This window comes from Dermacentor variabilis, unplaced genomic scaffold (assembly GCF_050947875.1).
Source record: "Dermacentor variabilis isolate Ectoservices unplaced genomic scaffold, ASM5094787v1 scaffold_26, whole genome shotgun sequence".
NCBI lineage: Eukaryota > Metazoa > Arthropoda > Arachnida > Ixodida > Ixodidae > Dermacentor > Dermacentor variabilis.
In genome coordinates this window covers 657,189-684,752 of record NW_027460434.1, presented here as the reverse complement: position 1 = coordinate 684,752, position 27,564 = coordinate 657,189, and the positions used below count along the sequence as shown (strand labels likewise).

Here is a 27,564-nt window from a genome sequence, read left to right as displayed (position 1 = left end):
CTAGTTCCAGTCCCTCGATGTGCACTGACAAGCATAGTCAGTCCATGCATGCCAGCATCCTGAAGCCAAAGAGCACAAAATAAGTTGCTTTCCTGCCAGCGTTATCCATGCCATCAAGTGGCGCTCACACTGCAACAGTTGAGCCATCTCTAGGAGCTGTGTAACTATCACCCTGACTTGCACTACCGTGTGTGTGCAGTTGTGGGAATGCCCTTCAGTGTTTTGAAGCAGCCACTTGAGCAGGCAAAATCTAATTTTGGAGCACCTACTGCTGTGTTTGGAGCAGGTGTAAGCCTTCCACAAATGTGCACGCAAAAAAATTAAATATAGTTTAGTGTTCTCTTAAGTTAAAATGATTATTTACTCATACAAACTAGGAGCAAAATATGATTCACCACAGCAAGCTAAGACAGCAGTGCCGATCATACATTAACCGCGACATGCTACTGACGGCACTTTACGAAACCACGCAGGGAACATTAAAGTTAGGAAGGTACAGCGCCAACTAAGACGATCACAAGTGGGGAGAACGACACAGGACAAGCGCCAGTTGCGTCTTAGTTGGCGCTGTTCCTTCCTTATTCAAGTATGCACAGTCTAGCCCAAATGGATGTGGTCCTGAACATTAAAGGGACACTATAAAGAGAAGCACTCTTCAACTTCCTGGTATTAAGTAGATTATTAGAACAACAAATGAAGGTCACAGTCCTTAATAAATTTCGCGCCGCAATATCAGTGCTGGCTTGACGTCACGGATTTCAAAGTACTTTTTCATACTTGGTTCATGGTGAACTTTGTTACGATCAGCCTGCAGAAGTACCGACCTACAAAATTCTCCCAGCCCACCGCAGCTGCGAGGCTGGCGATCTACGGAGAAAGAACCACCGCGTCAACAGCCCATCGGCACAACCATGTCTGCTGCAGCGACTCGCTTTGTAAGGACGATAATGCGCTGCATCAACTGCCCGTTGGTGCCACTATGTCTAGACGCGGTCAGCTGACCAAGTATTTTTCATGGATTCACCGTCACCGCCACAGTTTGTTTGGAGCAGGGGAACTACTGGAAGGAGATGTTTTGCGGCGCCACCTCACGGGTCTTAGAAGTTGTCAGTCAATGGACAGACATGGCGGCCACATGGTCTGCGGAGTCAACACTGGGATCAAGAGGCGCCTGCTCGGGGCAGGACCCTTGTCTGCGAGAACCCTCTCACCTTGGTGTGCTCAGTGAAACCTGTGCAGAAGTGAGTGCGTAAACCCTCCCCCTCAAAGATGGGTCGGTGACGATGACTTTGGAAGCTCCCATCGGTCGAAGGTTGAACGGCCATTTTCCCTCACCTAAGGATCTATGGAGGACAGAGTATTTAGGCAGCCATCGTTGGCTAAGTGGACAGCTGGGCTAGTTGGCTGTGATTAGCATTATGAAACATCGTTCCAGCGCACAAGTGAACAATAAAAAACAAGGACTGGCGTTCGTGTTGTCTTTCTCTTCTCGTCCTTGTTCATTTGTGCGCTGGAACGATGTTTCATAACGTCATTGGCTGTTCAGTGTGCATTCTTTCAGTCATGCTAGACTGATGAACTGTAACGTTCTCATGTAGATACTGTAAATAAATCCCATATTCCTCGTTCTCGATGAGAACTAGTCTCTCCCTTCAACAACGTCTTCAGCATGGATGAGTTGGACAACGGCATGGGCCAGCTACTATCTATATCATGCCCGACCCCAACCATTACAACTGGCTGGCAGCGATGAGACGGACTTTGCGACGTGGTGCTGTGTCTGCGGTGAGTGCTTGGTTCTTGCTTTGACTCTCTAGGCTTCATTTTGTGGTTGTTCAGTTTAGAACAGTAGGGAAGCTGGATTGTTGATTGTCAGCTAGGTTGTTTACCTAGGTATGTTTAGCAAGCAGGACCAAGGCAGTAAAGCCGCAATCATGGAGTTTAGGACACTGCTGAGAGACGAATTGTTGATTGTTGGTGAGGAACTGGACCTAGAGGCATGCAAGGAAATGCTAAAATTGGAATTATTGCAGCTGATTTCCAAACACGCCAGTGAGGAGGTCATTGTAATTGGGTTAGAATCATGCCACATGGATGGGCTGTTAAAGCCATTTGAGGCCGGGAACGACATAGGCTTGTTCCTAGGAAATTTTGAAAGAACTTGCAAGATGAACTTCGGTCCGAGTACATGGCCACAGCGGTTGCTGTCTATGTTGCCGTGTGAGATTGCAGAAGTCATCATCAGACTCACTGTGCAAGATGCATATGATTATGCAAAGGTTAAGGCTAGTCTTTTGAAAAAGTACCACCTTCCAGCCGAAGCTTTTTGGCAAAGGTTTAGAAGCATGGGCAAGAAGGATAGCGAGGGATATCTGGAGTTTGCATATGGCTTAAAGTCAAACCTAGTCGAGTGGTTGAAAACCACGGAAGCGTACGAGAGCAGAGACATAATTATTGAATGCATGTGTCTAGAGCAGTTTTACAGAAGGATTCCACAATCTGTGAAGCTGTGGGTGCAAGACAGAGGAAATGTAAACACTGTGGAAAGGGCGGCTGAATTAGCCAAAGAGTACGCAACGTGTAGAAAGCTGAACGCCGAGGACGGAAATTGGGAAGGTCGAAATGGACGGTGGAAACCATTTTCGTTCAAAAAGGGTTCGCTGACTAGACGACCGAACCCTGTGGACGTGGAGGCAAAGCCCTCAGAAAAGAGCAAGAAGAAATCAAACGGGGAAACCATACAAAAAGAGCAGAAAAGAAAGTCAATCTTTTAGACCGATCCACTGCTAGTAAGTGCTACAAACTCGAACATGTTGCAGTAAACTGCAGGAAGCCTAGCGTAGCTTTCTTCTACGAGGAGGAAAAAGACAAGAATATGGAACTTTTAAGCCCATATCTTCATGACCTGTAAGTTAATGGCAAACCATGCTGGGTGCTGTGAGACAGTGCCCACTATGGACATGGTCCAGCTGTCTTACATGACGGTAGATGACTTCCCTGGAGAAGCAGCATGGATCAAACAAGTTGTAGAAGAACACAGCGTCTGTCTGCCCGTGGCCAAAGTCAAAATCAGTGGACCATTCAGGGAGCTCGTGACCGAGGCTGCAGTTTCCACATTTTTGTCACTGCAGTACCTTTACATTTTTTCGAATCGGTCAGATCAGTTACTGCATGACAAGGGGCTTAAACTGGGAGAAGGCGCAGCACAGGCGTTGATGCGAGGCCAAGCTCGTAAAATCACGTCGCTTTCGGCTGAAAATGCAGCAAAAGCTGCTCCAGCGGAAGTAGCAAAAGTGGTAACTTCAGTAACCGAATCCGAGCTAGGCTCGTGGGAAGAAAAAGTTGAGGAAAGCCTGCCAGCTGACCAGCTTAATGAGACCGGATCACTAGGGTGTCAATGTTCACGCCTGCAGGAAGAGCTCGCGGACGCACTCGCAAGCAAGACAGGGTTGTTTCTATCACCGGCCTCAAAGAACTTCGATCAGCTCTTACGTGTGGACAGAGAGTCACTGGCAGCCAAGCAAGAGAATGATGACAGCTTAGCTAAATTGCATCACACAGCTAAAGAAGGCCTTGCTAGGCGCAACATGACGATACAAGAGAGAGGAGACTTATTGTATTGGCACTACAGAGACCGAAAGGGCAAGATTCTCGATCATTTAGTCGTACATACTAAATACAGGGAGGCCCTTTTGAGTCTCTGTCATGGAAATGGGTGGTCTGGCCACCTCGGCATAAACAAATCAAAGGAAAGATTGCTTATGGAATACTACTGGCCTGGCTGTTTCAAAGACGTAGAAAACTTTGTAAGATCATGTGATGCCTGCTCGGGTAAACCAGGAGAAACATGGAAAGCTCCGTTAAAAGTAGCGCCCTTATTATCATAACCTTTCAGATGACTTGTGATAGACACGGCAGGGTCTCTACCAAAGACAAAGTAGGGTTACAGGTACTTGTTTACCATGCTGTGTCCGGCTACAAAGTTTCCAGAAGCAATCACTCTGAAAGGGCTCAGCTCCACCAAAGTAGACAGGCTTTTGACAGTATTCACACGAGTTGGGTTTCCAGCCGAAATTCAGGCGGATCAAGGATCAGTATTCACCAGCTCACTGACTTCCAGATTCTTACAAAAGTGCAGGGTAAAGTTGATACACAGTTCCGTCTATCACCCTCAGTCAAGTAGTGTAGAAAGGTGGCATTCAGTGCTTAAGCGAGTTTTGCGGGCGCTATGTTACGAGCACAACGAGGACTGGGAGAACTGTCTTCCGACCACTTTGTTTCCTTTGCGAATGGTTCCTCATGAGACTACAGGGTTCTCGCCAGCAGAGGTAGCGTATGGGAGGACACTCCATTCTCCACTGAAACTGTTAAGAGAGATGTGGGAGGAAAGAGGAGAGAGTCCAACAGTGGTAGAATACGTGCTAAATCTGTTGGAGCGGCTAAGTGCAACCCAAGAACTAGTTAAAAAGAACATGGGAGTAGCTCAAAGGAACGCCAAGTTCTATTACAACAAGAATGCGAGGCTTCATACGTTTAACACCGGAGACCAGGTAATGATCCTCAAACCTTCAAGAAAGAACAAGCACACTGGAACAAGCTCACTGGGACAAAGAACAAGTTCACTGGGACAGATCCGTTAAGGCGTTGCACAAACGTTCAGGTACTAACTATGCTCTGAAAATGCCTGGTCACAGGAAGGAGGTAAGGATATACCACTGCAATTTGATGAAGCCGTACGTAGAGCGGAGCGGAGTCGTTCACTGTACCATCAAGGAGCAGGACAACACTAGTAATAAGTTTAATTAGTATAGGGTGATCTCCAACTCTAAAATCATCCTGGAAGAAGCGGTAAAACATTCGGTAAGCTCGCATGCGCTTAGACCCGAGTAGCTAGATGAGCTAAAAGGGAGGTTAGGGGAATATCTCAATAGATTCAGCGATCGGCGAGGCAGAACCGAACTCATAACACATGAATTAGAGCTGACGTCAACCAAACCTGTAAGATCGAAGCCTTAAAGGGTGTTTTTACGACAGAGAGAAATTATGGAGGCAAAGATACAGCACATGCTAGAGTTGGGAGTTATTGAGCCTTCTGAGAGTGACTACACGTCACCACTAATACTTGTAGAAACCCCTAATAAAGACCCTCGTCTGTGTGTTGACTACAGGAAGTTAAATGCTGTCACTAAGGATCAGCTGTACCCGATACCCAACATTGAGGAACGAATTGCAAGAGTTAGCACTGCTAAATACATTTCAACTATAGATCTCGTGCGGGGATACTGGCAAGTTCCCCTTTCAGAAAGTGCCAGCCGCTATGCCGCATTCATCTCACCTGTAGGCACTTTTCGCCCTCTTTCACTCAGCTTCTTTCTGAAGAATGCGCCGTTCAGCTTTTCAAAGTTAATGGATATTGTCCTAAAAGACTTGCAGCAGTTCGCCTTGCAATATCTTGATGATGTAGCAATTTTTTGGACAGCTGGGAACAGCATATATCACACCTCAAACAGGTGTTCTCACAGTTGAGGGAAGCCGGCTTAACGATGAAAGTGGAAAAGTGTAGGTTTGGCTGCTCGCAGGCTACTTATCTGAGCCATGTTGCCGGCCAGGGCACGAAAAGGCCAGCCGAGCTGAAAATAGCTACGATTGGAGCTTTTTCACAGACGTGCACGAAAACAGGCCTTCGTTCATTTTTGGGACTTGTGGGGTACTATTGACGGTAGATTCCGAATTACTCACAAATAGCAAGTCCTTTAATGGATGCCCTCCGAAAGGGAGAACCGAGTAACATGCACTGGGATAAGGATGAAGAGAATGCTTTGCAAGGTTTGGAAACGCTATTGGTTTCTCGTCCTGTGCTTCATGCACCAGACTACACAAAGAAATTCATAGTTCAGTGTGACACAAGCGACAGGGACATGGGTGTGGTACTTAGATCAGTGACGATAATGAGGAACATCGTATCCTCTACGCCAGCCATCAACTAATTGTAAAACAGGAAGCCAACAGCGCTTCAGGGAAGGAATGTGCTCGTTTAGTTTGGGCAGCCCAGAAATTGTCGTGTTACTTGTTCGTAGCGAGGTTCATCTTACCGGCCACTGTCCTCTGACGTGGCTCAATCAAATGTCACCCAAAATGGCCGCTTGCTCTTATGGAGCCTCACTCTCCAAGAGTACAACTTCTCCGTTAGATATAAGAAGGGAAAGTTGCATAGCAATGCGAATGGTTTGAGCAGGCTAATTTGAGTTCTGCATTTAGGGATTCCGTCTAAATTTTGGGGTCGTTATTGTTAATTTTCATAAGCCAAGAAGATTCCCTCTCATTTAGCAAGCCTCCCTCCATGATTGCTCAATTTGTCAGCATGAAATTCCTACAAAAATTGCCGTAGCGAAAGGTGGCATTTGTTGTTTCTGTACTTATCGTATTTACTCGCATAATGATCGCACTTCGTAAAAAAAACTGACGCAAAATGAGGGGTGCGATCATTACGCGGGCTAAATTTGCCGCAAGAAACATCTTTTTTTCATCTCGCATTTCTTGCGGGATCACAACAGGTCAACAAATAGACGGCTGCTGTAACTGTGCAGGACACCAATACAAAAATAGTGGCCGGCGGAGCAAGCCGAACGCGCCGAACATGCCGAACGCGATGTTTTTTTTTCCTTGTGAGTACATTACATGCATTGAAACAGTTTCTTCTGTATCAGTAATGAATATTATCGTTAATATCGGCAAGTTTGAGGCAATAACGCAGCCTTGTCCACTTTGAGGGGACAGAAACAGATGGACGCACTTAGCTGCCGGTGACATAGGAACACATGGCGGGCATGCTGCGGACACTGCGGCATTTGTCTTCACTACTATCCTAATATGGCATGTTTCCGCTAAGGATAGGCAAATATCTTAGCTGTGTTACAAGCATCGGTATGAATAGGGTACACTTCTAACGTATCAGTGTAAACGTGGCTGCTATCATTGCCGCTCGCGATTTGTTGCGTGCCCATGAGTGCAGACGAAAAGAACCGAAAGGTGCCTTTTTTGTTGTTTTTGTTGACCACAACCATTATAAAGCCTACACATAATAAAGGCAAGTTGGGTAGTAACTTATTTTTTGTCATGAAAGTGCGAAAAGTGATGAAAGGAATGAAACGGGGCATCTGTTTAAGAATGCTTGGTGCGTGCAGACCGCTTGGTTTGTCTTGAAGAGTCATTCGCGTAGCACTCGACAGATTGCGCGATCATTATTAGCTAGACTTGGCACACGACATATCCCTGCGGCAAGTTCGGGGTGTGATCATTACACAGGAAATATTAAAAATCGTATTTTGACGACAAAATTCAAGGGTGCGATCATTATGTGAGTGTGATCATTATGAGAGTAAATATGGTATCTTTTCTTTGAAGACTAGCAGGTCTAAAGTGAGATCAAAGAAACGCCATTTCGGCACAGAGCCGTATTGTGGGGTTCGTTTTGCAGTTGCCTGCCCTTGTTGGATGTTTTGGGGCAGTATCATGATTTCACAGCTGGTCGATGCAATCCAAGGCATCCCCCCTTGCCACCAGCCATTTTCTTCCTGCCCAGCGGTCATCAGCACTGGCCAGTTGAGATTTTCCAGACCATGGAGGAGCTGTTACAATCAGCCTGCAGAGGTATCGACCTACAAAATTCTCTCAGCCCGCCGCAGTTGCGAGGCTGGCGATCTACGGAAAAGCAACCGCCGAGTCAACAGCCCATCGGCACCACCATGTCTGCTGCAGCGACTCGCTTTGTAAGGATGATAATGCGCTGCATCAACTGCCCGTTGGTGCCACTATGTCTAGACGCGGTCAGCGGACCAAGTATTGTTCGTGGATTCACCGTCACTGTTTGTTTGGAGCGGGGGAACTCCTGGAAGGAGATGTTTTGCGGCGCCATTTCACAGGTTTTAGAAGTTGTCACTCAATGGACAGACATGGTGGCCACTGTCTGCGGAGTCAACACTGGTATCAAGAAGCGCCTGCCCAGGGCAAGACCCATCTGCGAGAACCCTCTCACCTCAGTGTGGTCAGTGAAACCTGTGCGGAAGTGAGCGTGTAAACCCTCCCCCTCAAGGGCGGGTTGGCTACGATGACTTTGAACGCTCCCATCGGTCGAAGGCTGAATGGCCGTTTTCCCTCACCTAGGGATCTAGGGAGGACAGAGTGCATCTAAGCAGCTGTCGTCGGCTGTTCAGTGTGCATTCTCTTTCAATCATGCTAGTGATGAACTGTAACGTTCTCATGTTGATACTGTAAATTAATCCCATATTCCTTGTTCTCGATGAGAACAAGTCTCTCTCTTTAACTACGTCCTCAGCGTGGATGAGTTGGACAACGGCATGGGCCAGCTACCATCTATTTCATGCCCAACCCCAACCATTACAACCTGTAGAAGCTTTTGAAGTTTGCCAAGCAGACTTCCACTCTTCTAGGATGGAATGTTGTACAACTCCACCGACAAATAGTTATCTGGGCCTGAGCAGTTGCCATGACAACGTCACGGTGAGGTGACACTAGAAATCCAAGGCCACTTGTCTTTCATTAAAGTGTCTGTTCTGGCTTATGAAGCCCGTTTTCACGGTAAGAGGGGCTCTTGTTATCTATATGAGTAATTTACTAGGGCAGCTGAAATTAGCTTTATTTTCCCAGTAAGGACCACTTGGTAGGTTTGATGTTCCGCACATGCAAATTTTGTTTTATGAACCACATCAGGCTGGTGTGGTCCTCAAATGTTCTTTATGCCTCCGCTGATAGAAATTAAATTTGTCCAAGAAATTGATGCAAATTCAAGGGTGCGATTATTGCGCGGGTTAAATTTTCTACGAAAAGGAAATTTTTTTTTTCATCCCGCGTTTGCTACGGTATGACAACAGGTCAACAAATAGGCGGCTGCCGCTGTAACAGTGCGGGGCACCAAAGCAAAAATGGCGGCCGGCACAGCAAACTGAATGCGCTGAATGAGATTTTTTTCTTCTCGCGAGTACATTACGCGTATTGAAACAGTTTCTTCCATATCAGTAACGAATAATATCGTTACTATCGGCAAGTTTGTGGTAATACAGTCGAACCCGGCTATATCGAACTCGCAAAAAAACGCCTATCAGTTCGATATAGAGCATAATTCGATATAAGCCTGCTAAATAATTGGATGTCATAAAAGCACGTACCATTTATAAAATCACTTTATTAATTAAACTAGCTTAGTTTCGCACGAAATAGTCCTGCATTTTCTCCTGCTTTGGCAATTTCACTGCCTGCGACGCACGCACTTTTCCACATTAAGGAGTCGGAGCAGCTGAGGTCGCAACTTTCCACATTTGCGCAGAAGCACCGGACTATTGCGAGCGCACCAATCATTTCGGAGGATGTGGGACCGTCGTTGCTTTCCTCATTGTGCCCACTTTCGCTTGTGCTCGGTACGATGTTGGCAATGTAGTCTTCGTTTTCGGGCTCTCCCGTGGTCGCGACACATCATTTCACACCTCACAAACTCATCCACCGTTGATTCGTCAACAGCTTCCGCAAATTCTGACAGTTCGCTCCAAACTTCGGCAACACTGGCAACGGCTTCGTCGCATTCATCAAAATTTACGGTCATCACCGAGCACGCGGAAGTCGGCATGGCTGAAGCAATTTCAGATTAACCACTCGTACACGGCCATGTGTACGGGTCGGGCGCCACGGGCACCGGGTCGCGAGTTTGGACGCTTTAGCCCTAATCTCCCCCTTATTCTTCAAGATCGTGCCGAGAGTGCTCCTCGGAATCTTGTGCTCTGCGGGGACACCCGACTTCTCACCGCATTCGACACGATTTATGATTGCGAGCTTCACGACGAAAGGCAAATTCTGCCGCTTCATCACGGCAACACTGCGGGAGAAGGCCTACAAGGCGCACACAAAAACAGCGAGACAACTCGCACTTTCGCCATCTTGCACGACGAGGGCACAAGAGCATCTGATTGGCTGTCTGAGCAAGCGCTGTGGGCGGGCCAGGATCATTTTTTGCAGGGAGGGTGCCGACGGCTCATCTGAGGCAGCGCGGTCGGGCGCGGTCACGGTAGGGAGAGCGGTTGGATGGAGCCGCACAGCCGGATTTTCCCCACCACCGCGAGGGAAAGCCAACTTCCGGGGGCACTTTCCGCCGCTTGACGTTCGATATATCGGGTGTCGATGCTATTTTTGTTCGATGTAAGCGTAATTTTTGCGATATATACTCATTGTAACTATATCGTGTCCAGAAATTGTTCGATATATAGAATAATTCGATGTAAACGGGTTCGATATAGTAGGGTTCGACTGTAACATAGCCATGACCACTTTGAGAGGACAGAAACAGAGATGGGCGCTCCTAGCAGTCAGTTACAGAAACCCATGGTGGGCACGCTGCAGAAACAGCAGTGAAGATAAATGCCGCAATCTTAATACGGTGTGCTATGCTTAATACCGCTTCTGCTATGGGTGGGCGAATATCTTAGCTGCGTTACGTAAGTATCGGCGTATGAATAGAGTATACTTCTAACGTATCAGTGTTAACGTAGCCACTATCGTTGCCGCTCACTATTTGTTGCGTGCCCACGAGTGCAGACGAGAAGAATCGAAAGGCGCCTTTCTTTGTTGCTGTTGATCACAACCATTATAAAGCTAACAAATAATAAAGCCAAGGCAAGTTTGGTTGTAGCTTTTTTTTTTTATGGAAGTGCGGAAAGTGATGAAAGGAATGAAATGGGGCATCTAATTAAGAATGTTCTATGTGTGCAGACTGCTTGGTATGTCTTGAAGAGTCGTTCACGTAACATTCGACTGCATTCGACAGATAGTAAGCACGATCATCATTAGCTAGACTTGGCACTCAACATACCACTGAGGTTAGTTACACGGGAAAGAAAAAAAATTGTCAAAATTCAGGGGTGCGATCATTACGCGAGTGCAATCATTATGGAAGTAAATGCGGTATTACCAAGGACATAGTTGACAAAGCATAAATCTGATCACCATGCATCGGCATTATGGTTGTAATGCTGAATGCTAAATTCAACGACCCCAAATTCTCTTGAAGAAGAGAAGTAATACAGCGCAACTAATAAAGCTGCAAGCAAGCAACACGAATAAGAACGGTGGACAGTCATCACCTTCTTGTCTACAAAGCACCATCGTGCATCAGCCCTCAATGAGTAAAACTACTGTGTTGATCTTGTCATCGCAAAGCTAGCATGGCCACCCAACTCCCTGTAGCCTCATGCACACCTTGCAGTTGGCATATAAAAATAGGGATCAATTCGATTCAATCACCTCACAGCCGGCCTCGCTGGCTGTAATGCCCTGAACGAATGCGGCAAATAAATGCAATGGCGCCACAGTTTGTTTTGTATGGCTTGGTAGCCTCCTAATTTTCACATCGCCGAAAATACATTGTGGTGCAATTTAGGTGAAAAAGACACTTCTGGAGCAATATGGAGCAACAAATTTTAGTCGGCGCAGATTGGTGCTATTGGCCCAGTGGCACTTCACGCGCCACTGGTGTATCAAGCAGGGAAGCCGAACGTCAGAAAATGTGTGAGCCGTGTGGGATAACAAACATCAGGGAGCACAAGACGCTAGCATCCCCACATCTGTCCATTGTATCAGCAAGAAGGCACCAGCAGTTTAGCTGGTAGAGTCATGCATATCTGGTACACAACAATCGGCATGTGACAAGAGCACAGCCTGCACTAGGGAAAAACTTGCCCTCTTCTCTGCGTCTCTTGAGGTCCTCAAGGACAATGCGAAGGTAGGCAACCTGGTCCCGTGTCCGCTGCATGGCATCCCTCTGCAAACACAGTGCTGAACTGTCTACCACCACACAAGTGGCTCCGCAACCTCTTCAGCCGTGAGCTAGGCAATGGCAATAACTTTCTCCCTCTCTCTGGCACGTGCACACACACAAAACTGACTGTTCCGAGAATGCAACAAAAGGCTAGCGAACATCTGTAACTTTTGCTTATCCCGATTAACATATCTTTTTACCTGCTCCTAATTAACTGTACCATGTTCTATACAATGCTGCGAAGCTACACAACCGGTCTGGACACCGAAGTCTCACTCTGCGCATGTTGTCGTGCGGTAGTTTTTGATCCGCAAGGCTTTCTATGGAATAGCTAATTCATATTTTATAACTGCAACTCGTGGGCATCGGTTAAGTCTAATGATTAGGGGTGTGCAAATATTTGAAACTTCCGACTACCAAGTCGAATAGTGTCCTATTCGATTCGGTCTTTGAATCAAATTGTCTGTATTTGTGAATGAAAACATTTTTTTAATACTTCTAGAATATTCAAGAACATCAACTGCACCCAATTAAACATAATATTGGAGCAAAATTACAGTGAATTTTCAGCCCCGTGGGCATAGCCTAGACACACAACATGAGAACTTGCGTAGTGGAGCAGGCCCTGCTGCTTAGGTACCCATACTTCACAGGCTATACTGCAACCATTTGCACTCTCTGAATAGTCCTGTGCATGCGAAGAAACTATACTTGTTCGCCCCTAATGCTTCATTTGTGCTTTTAATAAACAGTGCTTCATAGCGTAATAAATAATGACAAAAATGTGCCAACATTAAGAATTATAGGATGTGAACATGGTTTTATAGTACAGTGAAACCTCTTTAAACCATAGTTGGCCGGAGCTCAGAAAAAGTATGTACTAAACAGTAGTGCTCCTTAACCAAAATAGCATGAGATCGCCCACTTACTTGTCAAAAACAGAACTCAAAGATAGTGTGGTAAAAGGGGAAGAAACATGCAGTATTTATTTACTTTGCGTGACAAAAGTGTTATTTTCGTTTGATGCTGCAGCGGCCTAGCAGCGACGACAGCGGCCTCAAACTTACTGAAGCTGTGAGCCAGTTTTTCAGCCCAGCCCCCTCTTCTTGGCAAACACTCGCATGGCAGATTCCTCATTGGCGTTGCATGTTCTACGTCCACAGGGGCAGTACCATTGCAGAAGTCGAGGGGCACCTTTTCATTTCGGGGTGCTGTTCTCGTTGCGACGATTGCATTCATGAGGCTGATGTAATGCGCAGCTTCTGCCACTGTCGGGCCTGAACCGCCCGTGCTGTCGCTTTCCGTGTCATCCTTATCACTGTCACTAGGCGACACTTCGGCAACAACAGAGGCAACGATGGTGAAAAGTCGAACCTCGTAGCCAACACCTCTTCACGGTCGCAGTAGCGCTGCCGAGCAACTGCTTCATATTCCAAATGCCACACACTGTAGTCAACAGTAGACCCATGTAGCGTGCTAGCGGCGACTTCTTTGTGTAACGTTCGATAGCACAAACAATGTCTAATTTCTCTTCTTTGCTGAACACATGGCATCTTTTTTATCCGAGCTTCGGCATGATGCGAGTCCTGCTTTGCACGATGACACAACTCTCTCTGGCTCGGCGCCGAAATTTTTTTGGTGTGGCTTCAAGCACAAACACACAGGGCACTTGAAGGCCGTTCCGATCTCTGAGGCTCGCTGTTCGGCCGGGCTGTCCGATGGAGACGACGCACCGCCGTGTTTGTGCAATGAAAATTGGAAACACTACGTGTTAACCGATACGTACGCAATAAGCGGATATGGTTTAACGAGGTTTTACTGCAATTGTGATGACGGCTGTTCATTATTCGAAAACTTTTCAAAATGTATCCGCATCTGGTACTATTCGTTTCATATTCGATTCGGCCCCAAAAATTTAGCACTCTTGCTACTTACCTATTATCAGAGCACCTTTTTGCTTCCAGTATATGCCGTGCTGTGCTTTAGTTGCGAGCCCAAGTGGTGCCGTGGGCACTGGTCAAAGATATATGTCCCTCCACTCCCTTGGTCTTAAGGTGATATGTGGGGTTTTGAATTATTTTCTTTAATATTTGAGCTAGAATGATGAAAATTTCTAGGTGTATATAGTTTTATGCACAGGTCTTAAATCTAAAGCTTATTTTAATGTATTTCGTACCATTCTTTTTTAACAGACACATTTTGGTAAATGTTTTGTCATGCGTCTAAAAAAATGTACTGCATATATTTTGTTCTACTCTTTACTCTTACAACCTACACTAATTAAGGAGTGCTGTAAGACAAGTCTTCCCATTCTAGTTTCTCCAGAACAAAAGTTGTAAGCATTTGAACTTCATGTTAGCAGTACAGGCACAATTACTTAGATCAAAATTGTCATTTATTTTAATTTATAGCTTTACCTCGCATTATTTGATAGCCTTGCGGCACTTACTGAGCCATAAGGTTTCAAATGATTAAAATTGGACTTGTGGAAGCTGAGAAAACCTGATAAGAAGATTGCACACAGGCTGAAAAATAGAAACTGAGAAAATCGCAAGGAGCACAAGGCATTGTTTTCAAGAGTTGTGCTGCCAATAAAATAACTTTATTTAATAGCCAGCACATTATTATGCCCCAGGTGAATATTTGGTGCATGGTTTTTCATGGTGTCACCACTTTGCTGCGTGAAGGAAGGCGGCTCAAGCTGCCCGCTTTCGCTCGGCACTATTGAGACGGTGACCGTCTTTCTCTTCTGCTCTTTGGATGCCCTTGCTACTTTGTTGTATTTTCATTTCTCGTAGAATACGAGACGAGGTTTCTTTGATCCCTGCACTGTACCTCATTACTGCTTCTGCAACCGCAGTTTCTACTGCCAATAGGGAGCTTGGTCTTTGGCATGAGGGACCAGATCACAGAGTGCAGTGATTCGTTTGCATTTTGTGTCTTGCCCCTGTGGCAGCATTGCAAGGACAGCAAGTCGATGATAGACAGGCCTTACTAACATGCTCTGACAAGCTCTGGTGCTTTGAAAGTGGTTCTCCTCTAGCAGTAGCAGCATTCTGTTTGCACCACAAGTTGGCACCACTTGGGCACAGGCTGTGATTTGGTGTTGATCAGTTGAACATATGTGATGACAGGTTGCCATTACCGGTTCGTGCATACCATCTATGTTGCCCACGTTAGACTTCAGTGCCCAGCCATAATAATTGGCGAGTTTTGTAATAAGGTCACCTGTCAGTCGACGTTTGCCACTCAAACTCTCACCATGCTCTGTTTTGAGCTTGTGGATGAGGTTGTGAAGAGCAGTGCCCATCTGCTTCTGCACATGGTTAATGTAGTCTTTCTTCTCTACATTTGTGTAACCATAAACTTTGGCCTCTCCAAGTGTTAGGAAAGACCTGCTGTCTCCATCGCAAAGCATTGTGGTGTAGCGCAAACCATGGCGCGATAGGGAGCGCTCAAAGAGGGCCTCTGGTTCCATCTGGCCGAATTTACTATCAGTATTTTTCTGGTAGATGTGATTTTCTTTCCAGGCACTGTGCCCAGGATCTTCCTTTGGTGGTACATATTTGCAGCCAAGACAGAAGTTTGATAGTACCTCTGAAAACAACTCGATTACTGCACCCGCACCAATACAGGACAGGTGCACCTAGTCATCCAAGTGTCATCGAAACAAACTGCAATGTTTCCAGTATTGCGAAAATCCAGCACTTTGTAAAGTTTCTTTACTGCTGAAGCAGAATTAGAAAGCACCTTTGCACAAGCCTCCATTGCAGATGGGTTCAGTCTTCCCTTCAAGTGTCCTTGGTACGTCTTATGGTGCAGGCCTCTGTAGGATATCCCCATAGCTGAAAATAAGTCATTCAGCGCTGTTTGCCTGTTCCCGGTACTTTGAACAGCAAGCGACGCGAGAATGTTTATCTCAAATGGGTTATTAGATTTTGGCGTTCCCGACATGCGCCTTCAGCTCCATTTCGTTTCCAAGCAGCCGCAAAAGTCGCATTCCAGGCTCAGTTGCACCGTGATACCGTAATCATTTGCACCTCTGGAGGCCTGCAAAGCCCGCTTCAAGACGCCCTACGTCGTCCACCGGCGACGCTGGGAACGGCGCCGAGCAGAGGAAGAAGACGCCAGGAGAATAAACCAAGACAAGAGAGGTCCTGCAGGCAGACCCTGCCGTAGCGCCTCCAAGCAACGGGGCCGATCACACACGCCAGGCCGGAGCAGCAACAACAGTGGCGACGGAAACGGCCACCGGACTCGCTGCCGATCAAAGACACCATCCGGGGGCGGCAACGGCGGCGGCAACCGCCGCTCGCACTCCCGGACCAGTTCGAGATCCGGGGCCAGTTCGAGATCCGGGGCCAGTTTGAGATCCGGGGCCAGTTCAAGGTCCCGGAGCGAGTCAACCGGACGCCGAGGGATCGCCGAGAAAAAGGTGGGCTGGACCAACAGGTCTCCCATCGCTCGAACCAACAACACCGAATTCCCACCGCTCACCCCCTCCCAACCCCTTAACTCACAAGCGAATCCGCAAAAGGACAGTAGCGAAGTGATAGAACTTAAGACGATCATAGAGCGCCAAAACGCTCAGATCCAGGAGCAGAACGCCCAAATATGGGCGCTTATGAATAAGATCGAAACGCTGGTGAATAACAGACGCTCGGCAAATGCAAGCCCTCATAAAAACAACACGGCGGCAAACAACACCGCAGGCTTGCGCATATTGTCGCGGAGGTACCCCCCCTCGCCCCGCCTAGGGCGGGCGGCGGGAGAGGCTGGGGTTACGCAGCGTGCATCAAGTAATCAAGAGGCGATGGACGCTGAAATGAGCCCCGCGAGCGGAGAGGAAGCGGCGACCGCAGAGACCGCGACCACGGCAACGACACAGATCCCGCGAGAAGGAGAGCTGACAGCCATTTTGGTTGCAATTTACCAAATTAATGAAAGGCTAGGCAAAATGGACGCCCGACTCGAGGCTGTCGAGAGTCAGTCTCACACGCGATCGGTGAAGCACAAGCACCTAGCGACAAAAGTAGCCTCAACTTCGGTGAGGAACCGCTTCGCGTCCCTGAAAAAGGAGCGGTCCGAAAAAATCAAAAGCGCGATCGTGAAAAGGCGCAATCGACTCGAGACGTCCGAAAAGGATGATGCAGAAGCCAAGTAAGAAGCACAAGAAGAAAACCGGGGGGAATACCACAGTAATTTACCAATGGAACTGCCGCGGGATTTGCAACAAAGAAGCGGAACTATCATTACACATTGACGGGCAAGAAAACAAGCCCGATGTAATTGCTCTACAAGAAACAAACGGGAAACCAAGATTCCCGGGGTATGTCACTTACACGGACCCCACGGAGAACGGGACGGCGGTGCTCGTCCGCAGCAACGTGGCGGCAACTCAACATGTCACGGCGCAGGGTGGGTGCGAGCACACGCTGGTCGAAATTCATGCGAGAGAAATTGGCAGCTCAGGCAATTTATTTGTAATGAGCACGCACTGCCGGCTGTCACAACGGCAGTATGAATTTGACCGCATCGTGAGCCAGGCGAAAGGGTTGGCGGGGACCAGGCCGCTCCTGATCCTCGGCGACTTTAACGCCCCTCACACAACGTGGGGCTATAAGTTTCAGTCCAAGAGAGGAAAAGCATTGGCCAAAGCAATGGAGGATCACGAGATGACCCTCCTGAACGAGCCGGACGTAACCACCAGAAGAGGCAACAGTGCCGCTAGGGACATCACGCCAGACCTGTCGTGGTTATCGGGCACGCTAGATGTCTCCTGGAGAAGCGAAGAGGTGGACCTGGGGTCGGACCACAGCGTGATCGGCATCACGATCCGAGGCTCCCGATATCGGGCTGTGCTGGGGACGGCGCGGATCACAGATTGGGACAAGATGAGAAAGTTTACCCAAGAACAAGAAGAGGCATCCAAGGAAGAAACGGGACAGGCTGAAAGACAAAGGACCTACACCGAATGGGCGAGGGATCAGAAGAAGGCTCTCGATAAATTTACCCAAGAAATCGCAACGACGTCGCAGACACCGTACGTGGACGCCAGACTGACCCACATGTGGGCAGCCTGACACTCGTTGACGCGGCGATGGAAACGTCAGAGACACAACAGAAAGCTGGCCAAGCGCATAGCAGTCTTGAACAAACAGATCGCCGAGTACGCGGCCAAACTATGTACGGAAAATTGGCTGAAGACCTGCGACGGCCTACAGGGCAAGCTCTCGACGTGGAAGACGTGGTGTCTCTTGAGGCATCTGATCGACCCGCTGAGTAGCAAAACTGCAACCAATCGCAACCTCGCCAAAGTATTGAACACGTACAAGGCAGACGGCCGCAGGCTCCTTGAAGACCTGAAGGCAAAGTACCTAAAGACAGAGAAGGGCCAGTACCCGGTGCCCGAGAGGTACGAAGGACCCGACAACGAAGAACTGGACCGGCCGTTTACCATGACGGAGCTGTGGACAGCGATAGATGACAGTAACAAGAGAAGTGCACCCGGCAGGGACGCCATAACTTACAAATTACTTGGTAGCATGAGCGGTACAGCGGCCCGTGACCTCCTAGAGCACATTAACGAAGCCTGGGAGAGCTCGCAGTTGCCGAAGGAATGGAAGGACGCCGAGGTCCACTTCATTCCAAAGCCCGGCAAGGTCCTCACAATAGACAACATGTGGCCCATCTCCCTCACATCCTGCGTGGGGAAGGTGATGGAGCGCATGGTCCTTCGCCGGCTGCAGAAGCACTTCGAAGAAACGGATCAGATGCCAGAGACGATGTATGGCTTCAGGCAACATCTCAGCACCCAAGACGTGATGATCCAACTCCACGAACTGGTCGTCAAGCCGGCAACGAGGCACGCGCCGCGCGGGATACCCGCCCTCGACCTGAAGGGAGCGTTTGACAACGTGTCCCACGCGAGCGTGTTGCAGAATCTAAACAAAACCCGGTGTGGCCGAAAGACATTCGGCTACATAAAAGATTTTCTGACAAACTGAATGGCGACCATCAGGATAGGGGAGGAGAAGTTGGACCCTGTCGAGCTCAGCGATAGGGGCACCCCTCAGGGATCGGTCTTGTCGCCCCTGCTCTTCAATCTGGCCCTGCTGCTCCTGCCCAATCTACTCAAGCAAATCGAAGGCGTGGATCACGCGTTCTACGCCGACGATATTACGGTGTGGACTGCCCGAGCCGGATCCGATGCCTGGATGGAGGAAGTCTTGCAGCGGGCGGCAACGACCGTGCACGAGTACGCAAAGTCGTGCGGACTGAGCTGCGCTCCCCGGAAATCAGAGCTGCTCATGATCCAACCGGGAAAAACCAATAAGGAGCTGCCGCCGAACGCGATTATCACGATCGCCGGAACGACCATCAAGCCAACAAAGCAGATTAGGATTCTCGGCCTAATACTTCAGAGCGACAAAAAGGCACAGGCCGCCATCACAAAGATCAAGACTACAACCGAACAGATACTTGGTATGATTCGGAGGGTATCAACCAGAAACCGAGGCCTTAAAGAGGACGATGCCATGCGCCTGGTACGCGCATTCGTTGTGTCGCGGGTTACCTACTCCGCCCCGTATCTCCAGCTGACGAAGGCGAATAGGGACACCCTAAACACGATGCTTCGTAAGGCAACGAAACAAGCACTGGGCATGCCCATATACTCGTCCACACAAAAACTGCTAGACATGGGCGCCCACAACACGGTGGAGGAGCTCATCGAAGCCCACCTAACTAATCAGAGAATCCGGCTCAGTCACACGGAACACGAACGAGCCGTCCTACGCAAGATAGGATGGCAGATTGAGCCAGTACCCATCAAGACGGCCCTTCCGGAAGACTGGAAAATGATCATTCAGACAAAACCCCTTCCTCGGAACATGACGCCGGGCAAGGACAATGAGAGGCGCACCGCGCGAGCCAAAGCCCTAGCCCGTAAGCTGGAAGAGAACCCCAGGGTCCTCTACGCGGACGCCTCGCTCCAAAAACACAGTGACCGTGCAGGCGTGGTGGTTACTTCAAAAGACAGGCTGATCCTCAGCGCGTCCCTGAAGACAACAGACCCCGCAGTTGCCGAAGAAGTGGCCCTCGCACTCGCACAGCCGAGCGTGGACACCGTAGTCACCGACTCAAAGACAGCCTACAGAAGCTTCCGCAGGGGGGTAATCTCCTCCGCGACCTGAGCCATCCTAGCCAAGCACAAGCCTCCGGGAACAGCCATAGAGCTCATGTGGGTCCCGGCTCACTCGCAGGTAGCAGGCAACACCATCGCCGACTACCATGCCCGAGAAATGTCAATCCGGGCCGAGCATGAGCCGGAAGAGCTACCGCACCCGGTTACCAGCTTTCGGGACATTACCCGGATGTACCGAGAAGAAAGGTGCAGACTGCCAGAACCGAACCCCAAACTCACCAGACAACAACAGACGATCCTGCATCGAGCGCAGGCGGGATCGCTTGCGCATCCCGTACTGATGAACCGCATGTACCCTGCGGATTACGATATGCTCTGTCCTTTTTGCAGAAGAGAAAAGCGCACCCTGCCGCAGGTCTTGGAAGAGTGCACAGAACTCCCCTTTCCACCAACACCCCCAATCCCCAACCCCTTGAGCGATGGGAGACCTTGTTATCCAGCCCCGCCCTACCGATTCAGCTCACGCTGACGGACAGGGGCCAGGAGCTGCTGGAAACATATGGGTCCCGTAACTAGGGAACCACCCCGTCTGGTGCTTGCGTGCACCACCGATTTATTTCGGGCCCAGTAAATGTTGCTTCATCATCGTCTGGTGCTTGCATGCACCACCGATTTATTTCGGGCCCAGTAAATGTTGCTTCATCATCATCTGGAGATCGAAACACTATTACCTCCGTACTTCTGGCACACAGTCTTGTGAAGCAGTTCGTTCACAATATCGATGTCGACAACCGTGTACGTCGCGACCGATATCGACGAGCCTGTGTCGTAGCGCGTCGTTGCGAGCGTCTGCAGCTTCCACTCGGTGGCCAAGAGAGACAATAAATCTGCAGTTTTTTCGTCTGCCTTATGTCGGGGCTGATCGCGATCATCCTTGCTGAGGAATGTTGTGTCAAATTTCTGTAGCTGTTCCTGGCCGCCACTTCCAAGGGAGCTGGCAGCAGGTATCGCAGATTCGCCCGACGTCGTTGAGCTGGCCGTCGGCGCCTCCACTGATTTGCCTTCCGATAGCGCACCATTTCCCGATGTTACCGTCGGCGATACGAAGGAGTCCGCTAGCTTTTTAAAGCATTTCCTGCGTTTTTTCCCAAACTTGTGGAAGCCGCAGTACTTCCAATATGGTGGCATATCACAGGTTCGCGCGCATCTTTATCCGCTCTCAATATGGCGGCACGCGCGAACAATATGCGGGCAGGCATGTGGCTGAACTTCGCGCACGCCGCGTGGGCCAATGAGAAGCCTCCATTTTGCCACATGATCACGAGCCACCAATGATGGGCTCGCATTCGTTTTTTACTTTCTTGCGATTTTGTCTGCATTGACGCGAGTCCCAGGGTTGCCAGATTGGGCTATTAATAGCCAAATTGGGCTACTTGCTGTCTGAGTTGGCGTCAGAATTTTCCTTTTGGCTATGTGGCTATTTTTGGGCTACATCTTTTTCCTCTGCAAAAGAAAGTAAAAATAGTTAAGCAGAAATGAAAAGTACGTTGGAATCAAAATGCAGACGACAGCAGGTTAAAGAAATTGAGCGCATCTGCTACAAAATCAAAATTTCCAAGTTCTATGTGAGAGAACACATATGCATGTCAAAAGGTCAAGGCTTGCGTCCTTTTCATAATTTTAATGAAGAAAGCTGGCCTCAGGAAACACGTCTCCATCCGCGAACTAACACTACATGCGCATGCATGCCAGCGAACATAGACTGTCGCTGTCTCCACATGTGAGCTTTCGGCGTCCTACGTTTTAAGCATGAGATGCTTTTAGCTCCCATTGACGGTGCACCGCGGGTGACCTCAGCGGCAGAATGGAAGGAGAACACTGAGCTGAACCCATCTGAAATTTGCTGAATTTTCTGCCGACCGCATGGCGCCTACATGGCAATTCGCCCTGACCATTCCTGCCCAAATCGCCCCTGCTCCAACGCCAACGTAGAACATATCCTGTTACGTTGGCCCACAGCCACCACACAGCCATCCGTTCCCTACACAACTCCAAACCCTTCCCCTGTCTTTGCTATCACTGCCTGTATCAAATGCCGCCGTCGAATGTGTGTTCAGCCAGGTCTCGCTCATTAAAACCGGCCTTCGAAATATAATGTCAAATGAGACATTGGTAGCGCTCCTCCATGTGAAGTTTGGCCTGGTCAGGAACAGAGGCTGCTGCAAGGATTTTAAACTGGGCCAAGAATTTTTGTCCCGTTTCAGCTCTGATATTTTGTATGGACCAAGGAGTTCCACTTCACAATAAGCTTGTCATGCTTAATCATAGCATACTTCTCTATGTCGATATATCGTACCAGATTTTGTACCAACTGCCATCTATTGTGTTAGACTTTGTCTTGAAGTTTTCTGTAGTTTATTGTTTAGTGCACTGTGTAGCGCTAAGCGAAATTATCAAGAGCTTTAAGTAATAATACTGAATGCCAGAATGCATGCCATTGCTTAGCATTTTTAGTGCACGGTACTATTTGTGTGTTGTTTCTTTTGTGATATTTTAGTGCTCTGGGAAAAATAAAACAGTGCATTTGCAATGAAGACTGCATTTGCCTTAACATGCATTTGCCTGAATGCCAGCGTTTCTGCACTTCTGGAGCTTATGCAGCATCTGTTTTCCGTGCCGCATGGCCTCTGTGACAATGCGCGCGGAAGTCATGCATTGTCAAGCGTAGAAAAACTAATATGTAAGTATTCTTGCCGAAAATTAATTATGTATGCTTAAGAAATGACTTCAGAAAAAGACGAAGCTTCTTGGCTACTTTTGGGCTGCTCAAAAGTTTCGCTTTTGGCTACAATTGGGATACTGCGGAGGCCAATTTGGCTACCTGTGGTTGGAGTGATCTGGCAAGCCTGAACGCGAAGCATGAGGCTCACCTACAGCGGGAAAAAGAGCTGAAGGATCACTTTTTCAAACGAGGCTAATAAAACTTGGTGCTGGGTGAGTTAGTGATGCTTTCTTTAAAACTGATGGTAGCGCTAAAAGGGACGAACACATGGTGAAAACACAGCAAAACGACGAGGGAACGCTACTAACAACTGGTTTATTTTTTCGCTTCCCGTGACTGCTTGCGATATTGCGATATCATTATTCGTTAAAGAAGGCTGGCGCAGTTGCATTGTGCGCATGTGTTGTGATTGTCTTAAATATTGAACCCTTTTCAAAAATAAACCAGTTGTCAGTAGCGTTCCCTCGTCGTCGGGTCGTCTTTTCACCGTGTGTTTGTCCCTTTTAGCACTACCATCAGTTTTAAAGAAAACGAGGCGAAAATGGCCACGTAATGGCGGACGGCTAAGAAAGGCGGCGCCGATGAATATGGGCGTTCTTTTGCGATGTTTTTGCAAGAAACCACGTCAAGTTCGCTCGTTTATTTGATAATTTCTTTAAAACTAGGTGTCTCAAGTGGAACCCTGTTTATACGTTTTTCACCGGACCGGGCAAAAACAACGTAACAGCCGGGAAAACGCAACAGCGAGGAAAGCTCCGAAAATGAATGAAAAAAGTGCAGCTTCAACTATAGACAATTTATTTCCACAAAGTGCACTTAGGACTTAAAAAAGTCTAGAATGGTGGCTTCCCGTTTTTTTCGCTCGCTAGAAATCGCCACACGTTTCTCAATAGCCTGGAAGGCCGCATTGCTGTCAGCGTCGCTGTGAGGTGCGATGTACCTGCGGAGGAGGTCCAGAGCCGCAACGGCTTCTCCAAAGCTAGGATTTGGCAACTCCCCGGCATCATGCGGCTCGTGCTCCTCGTCGTCACCGCACCACGGCAATGGCAACGGACGAAGGAATATCTGTGGGAAATTTTGCCCTCTCTGGCGTAATCATGCTAACACGCTAACGATTGTTTAGTATTGGTGCGGAGCGCGCCTGTCCGAGCCGCCCGGTTACGCGCGGCGCAGTTTCGCGAGAAATGTAAACAAGAGAGGAGAGCTGGCCCGATTAGGCGGAGCAACGCCATGAGCAACGCCAACTTCCGGCTTCCCTTTAGCTTCACACAGAGTGACGTCAGGGCCTCTCCCGAATTTCCTTCCTCCGCGAGTCGGCCCGTCCAAAAACCATGCGGTGACCGTAATCACAGTGATGATAGTGAGAGCATTTTTCACGAATGGCCACTTAGTGGCGGCCTCTCGAACTGGCGTGCGGCTTCTTGCAGCCAGTTCTATAGCCAAGCCCGGCCAAAACTCGTCAAAAGCCAAAATGGCGGTTGGAGCGCGTTGCCTAGTTTAGCCCAGGTGGGTTCGGGGTGCTAAGTTGCGACGTATCATGCGGGAACGTTTTCACAGCTACTATGTAACAGCGGGGTTCCTTATACATTGGATCCTACGGAAGCTATGCCGGGACCGGATGAAAACGACGTAGCAGCCGGGAAAATGCAGCAGCGATGAACGTAACAGCGGGGTTCTACTGTATGTAAGTATTCTTGCCGAAAATTAATTACGTATGCTTAAGAAATGACTTCAGAAAAAGACAAAGCTTCTTGGCTACTTTTGGGCTGCCCAAAAGTTTCGCTTTTGGCTACATTTGGGATACTGCGGAGGCCAGTTTGGCTATCTGTGGTTGGAGTGATCTGGAAAGCCTGAACGAGAAGCATGAGGCTCACCTACAGCGGGAAAAAGAGCTGAAGGATTACTTTTTCAAACGAGGCTAATAAAACTTGGTGCTGGGTGAGTTAGTGATGCATTCTTTAAAACTGATGGTAGTGCTAAAAGGGACGAACACACGGTGAAAACACAGCACGACGACGAGGGAACGCTACTAACAACTGGTTTATTTTTTCGCTTCCCGTGACTGCTTGCGATATTGCGATATCATTATTCGTTAAAGAAGGCTGGCGCAGTTGCATTGTGCGCATGTGTTGTGATTGTCTTAAATATTGAACCCTTTTCAAAAATAAACCAGTTGTCAGTAGCGTTCCCTCGTCGTCGGGTCGTCTTTTCACCGTGTGTTTGTCCCTTTTAGCACTACCATCAGTTTTAAAGAAAACGAGGCGAAAATGGCCGCGTAATGGCGGACGGCTAAGAAAGGCGGCGCCGATGAATATGGGCGTTCTCTTGCGAGAAACCACGTCAAGTTCGCTCGTTTATTTGATAATTTCTTTAAAACTAGGTGTCTCAAAGGCCCAAAACTTCGGCTATGGGTGGAAGGGCACCGATAATTACGAATAAGACAAAATTCAAAGAACGAGTTTTTCACGATTTCTCGGTCCTAAAGACCCGCGTCCCCCCTTAAGTAGGTTCAGGTCCACGATGCCTTTCACAGAATAAATACGTCACATTTTATATTTTGCGACACAGAAGTATGGCATTTCATGTTACATCAAACTAATGTGATGCATACTTCACGTGCAATGCACCATTTTTTTGGTTGCGAATGCCAGCACAGAGGGAAGCATTGCCAGCAATGTATGACAATGGCACGTGCACTGACTCATCTTTTTCAGGTGACTGCTTTTCACAGTCTAACAAGTGTTATCACTCAGCGCAGGACGCGCCCATGTGCATCGGAAGCTTCTCGAATGTTACCGATGGTTCTGTCTGTTGTCACCGAAGCTTGTTTAATCTTACTGCATGCGTGACGCAAATGGTGTACAACTTTCTGGAAGACACGCGGGCACCACCCATGGAACTTTCCTCTGGAACCTTCGATGACTCATGTGTAAAAGCTGACGCACTTGACCTACACATCATATTTCGACGATCGCCAAATGTGTTTGCTACTATCGTTGTGCTTCATGTCTAGCCTGTTTTTGTGGGCACAGGTTCGCCTAATCAAGGTTAGTTTCGTCATTCACAGTATTGCTACTGTGTTCTTTGCCATCACTACTACATGACAATATGCAAGACATCTTAACTGGAACAGCAATGTATTTTACAGCTCATTCTGAAAGCTGATATCTCAATAATGGTGCTAGTAAAATCTTCTACCAAGCAGACGTAGCTTCACTACTGCTTGGCTACAATTTTGTCATTTTCGCATGCGCCCCAAAGCAAATTAAAAACAAAATTAGTGCATTTTTCTAATCGGGTACCAGGACACTGATTCCTCGCACAAGTAATTTCTCCCTCTTGCAGAAATCTACTTAGGGTTCATACAGAACATCTGACTCAGAATTCAAAGACAGTTCAAGGATGCTGAAGGCCAAAATTAAAGGCAGAGGAAACAAGCCTTATTTGTACACATACACTGAAAAGTAGTAAAATCTCCTTTTTCTTAGCAGCAAGAAATAGCAGCTAATACACGTACTTGGACATATGCTTCAAGCTTTTCAGATTGCAGTTCTAAGTTAATTCTCACTGTAATGATGCCAAAAGATTCCAGCGTGATGGTTTTTAGTGTTCAACTTCAGCCAAAAATACTTGTGTTAAAGCCGGTTCTTACTTTCAGACAAGCATTTCTAGAGCCTAGAGCTCAAAAATGGAGTAATGATGGGCGCTGTGTGACCAAACAATTTATTTTTTTGTACCAAAACAAGATGGTAGCATGGCTTGGCCACTTGATCTGGCTTTGTCCAGCTCCACGAGGGCAAAGGGGGCTTAAAACAAGGCTGTCCTTGGTGGCCGTAGGCTCACCACATTGAAATTGTTCAACAACACTCTCAAAAGAAAATAACTATCACTGTTTCCAAATAGACAGTATCCATGGCATAGCTCTGAAGCTAATGTTCAAAAGTCGCAACCAAACCACAGTTTTCAAGGAAATCAAGGACTTTTAAGGGCCCTTGAATCTTTTCTTTCTAATTCAAGAGTTTTCAAAGGTTTCGAGGAGGTGTACAAATCCTGTCTGCCTGAAAAGGCATACCAGCCCTAACTGCCACATGGGATTTTTTAAAAAAAGTTGCAGTTTCGCCTTAATGGCAAAGCATTCATAGCAAATGCAAAGCATTAGACAACTACACACAGCCAAACACTGTCTATATAGTTATAGTCTTTTTTTTTTCTTTTGCTGCTGTGATGCTTTTTAGAATAATTCCTATGATATGTAGCAACATTTTGTTTCACATTTATAACACATTTTGTTCCCTATTTCTGCAACTTTTTTTTTCCTGTAGCCAATCTCTTCTTTAATCTCTTGATTTTGAGGGCATTTTAAACAAATACGTTTCCACACATGTTTAGGATGTCTAGCACTTTCCTGAATTTTTTCAGTTTCCATCAGCCAGCAGAGAGGAAGGATGTGACCTGCTCACCAGTTCCTCCTTTTTCAGCATGGGTCCCGACATTTCCAGGATGCTGGGTTGTCAGCAGAAAGAGAGAGAGAGAGAGAAAACTTTACACCTGAAGCTTGTCAGCAGCAATGTAACAAAGAATCAAGAATCATCATCCTCTCACAAATGTGGGAATAAACGTTTTGTTGCTATGACAGCCGTGTGACAGCACAGTAACCGTTGCTAAGAAGCCGTAGTCTAAGCAAAATGACGTTTCCTCTGCATGGGCATCTGTAAGTGCGTGGCGTGCGTGCGTACAGAATGTGTCAGCTACCAAGCTTAACCTCGCAGAGCATGCCCAGGAGACTGCTAACGACATAAACTGGGACATTGCGCA

The 27,564-nt window shown here is 47.8% G+C and overlaps 1 protein-coding gene across 4 annotated transcripts in view; it reads right to left on the bottom strand.

The window, feature by feature from the left end:
• The window catches only part of Atg14 (autophagy related protein 14), a 250,050-nt gene that overhangs the window by 188,256 nt on the left and 34,230 nt on the right, over positions 1-27,564 (bottom strand). For all 4 annotated transcript variants that reach the window (XM_075678510.1, XM_075678509.1, XM_075678511.1 and 1 more), the window contains 2 exons: positions 27,210-27,252; positions 11,743-11,824 (listed from right to left, as the gene is read on the bottom strand). In XM_075678510.1, the coding sequence (XP_075534625.1) occupies positions 11,743-11,824; positions 27,210-27,252 (125 nt within the window). The remainder of the gene's footprint in view (positions 1-11,742; positions 11,825-27,209; positions 27,253-27,564) is intronic.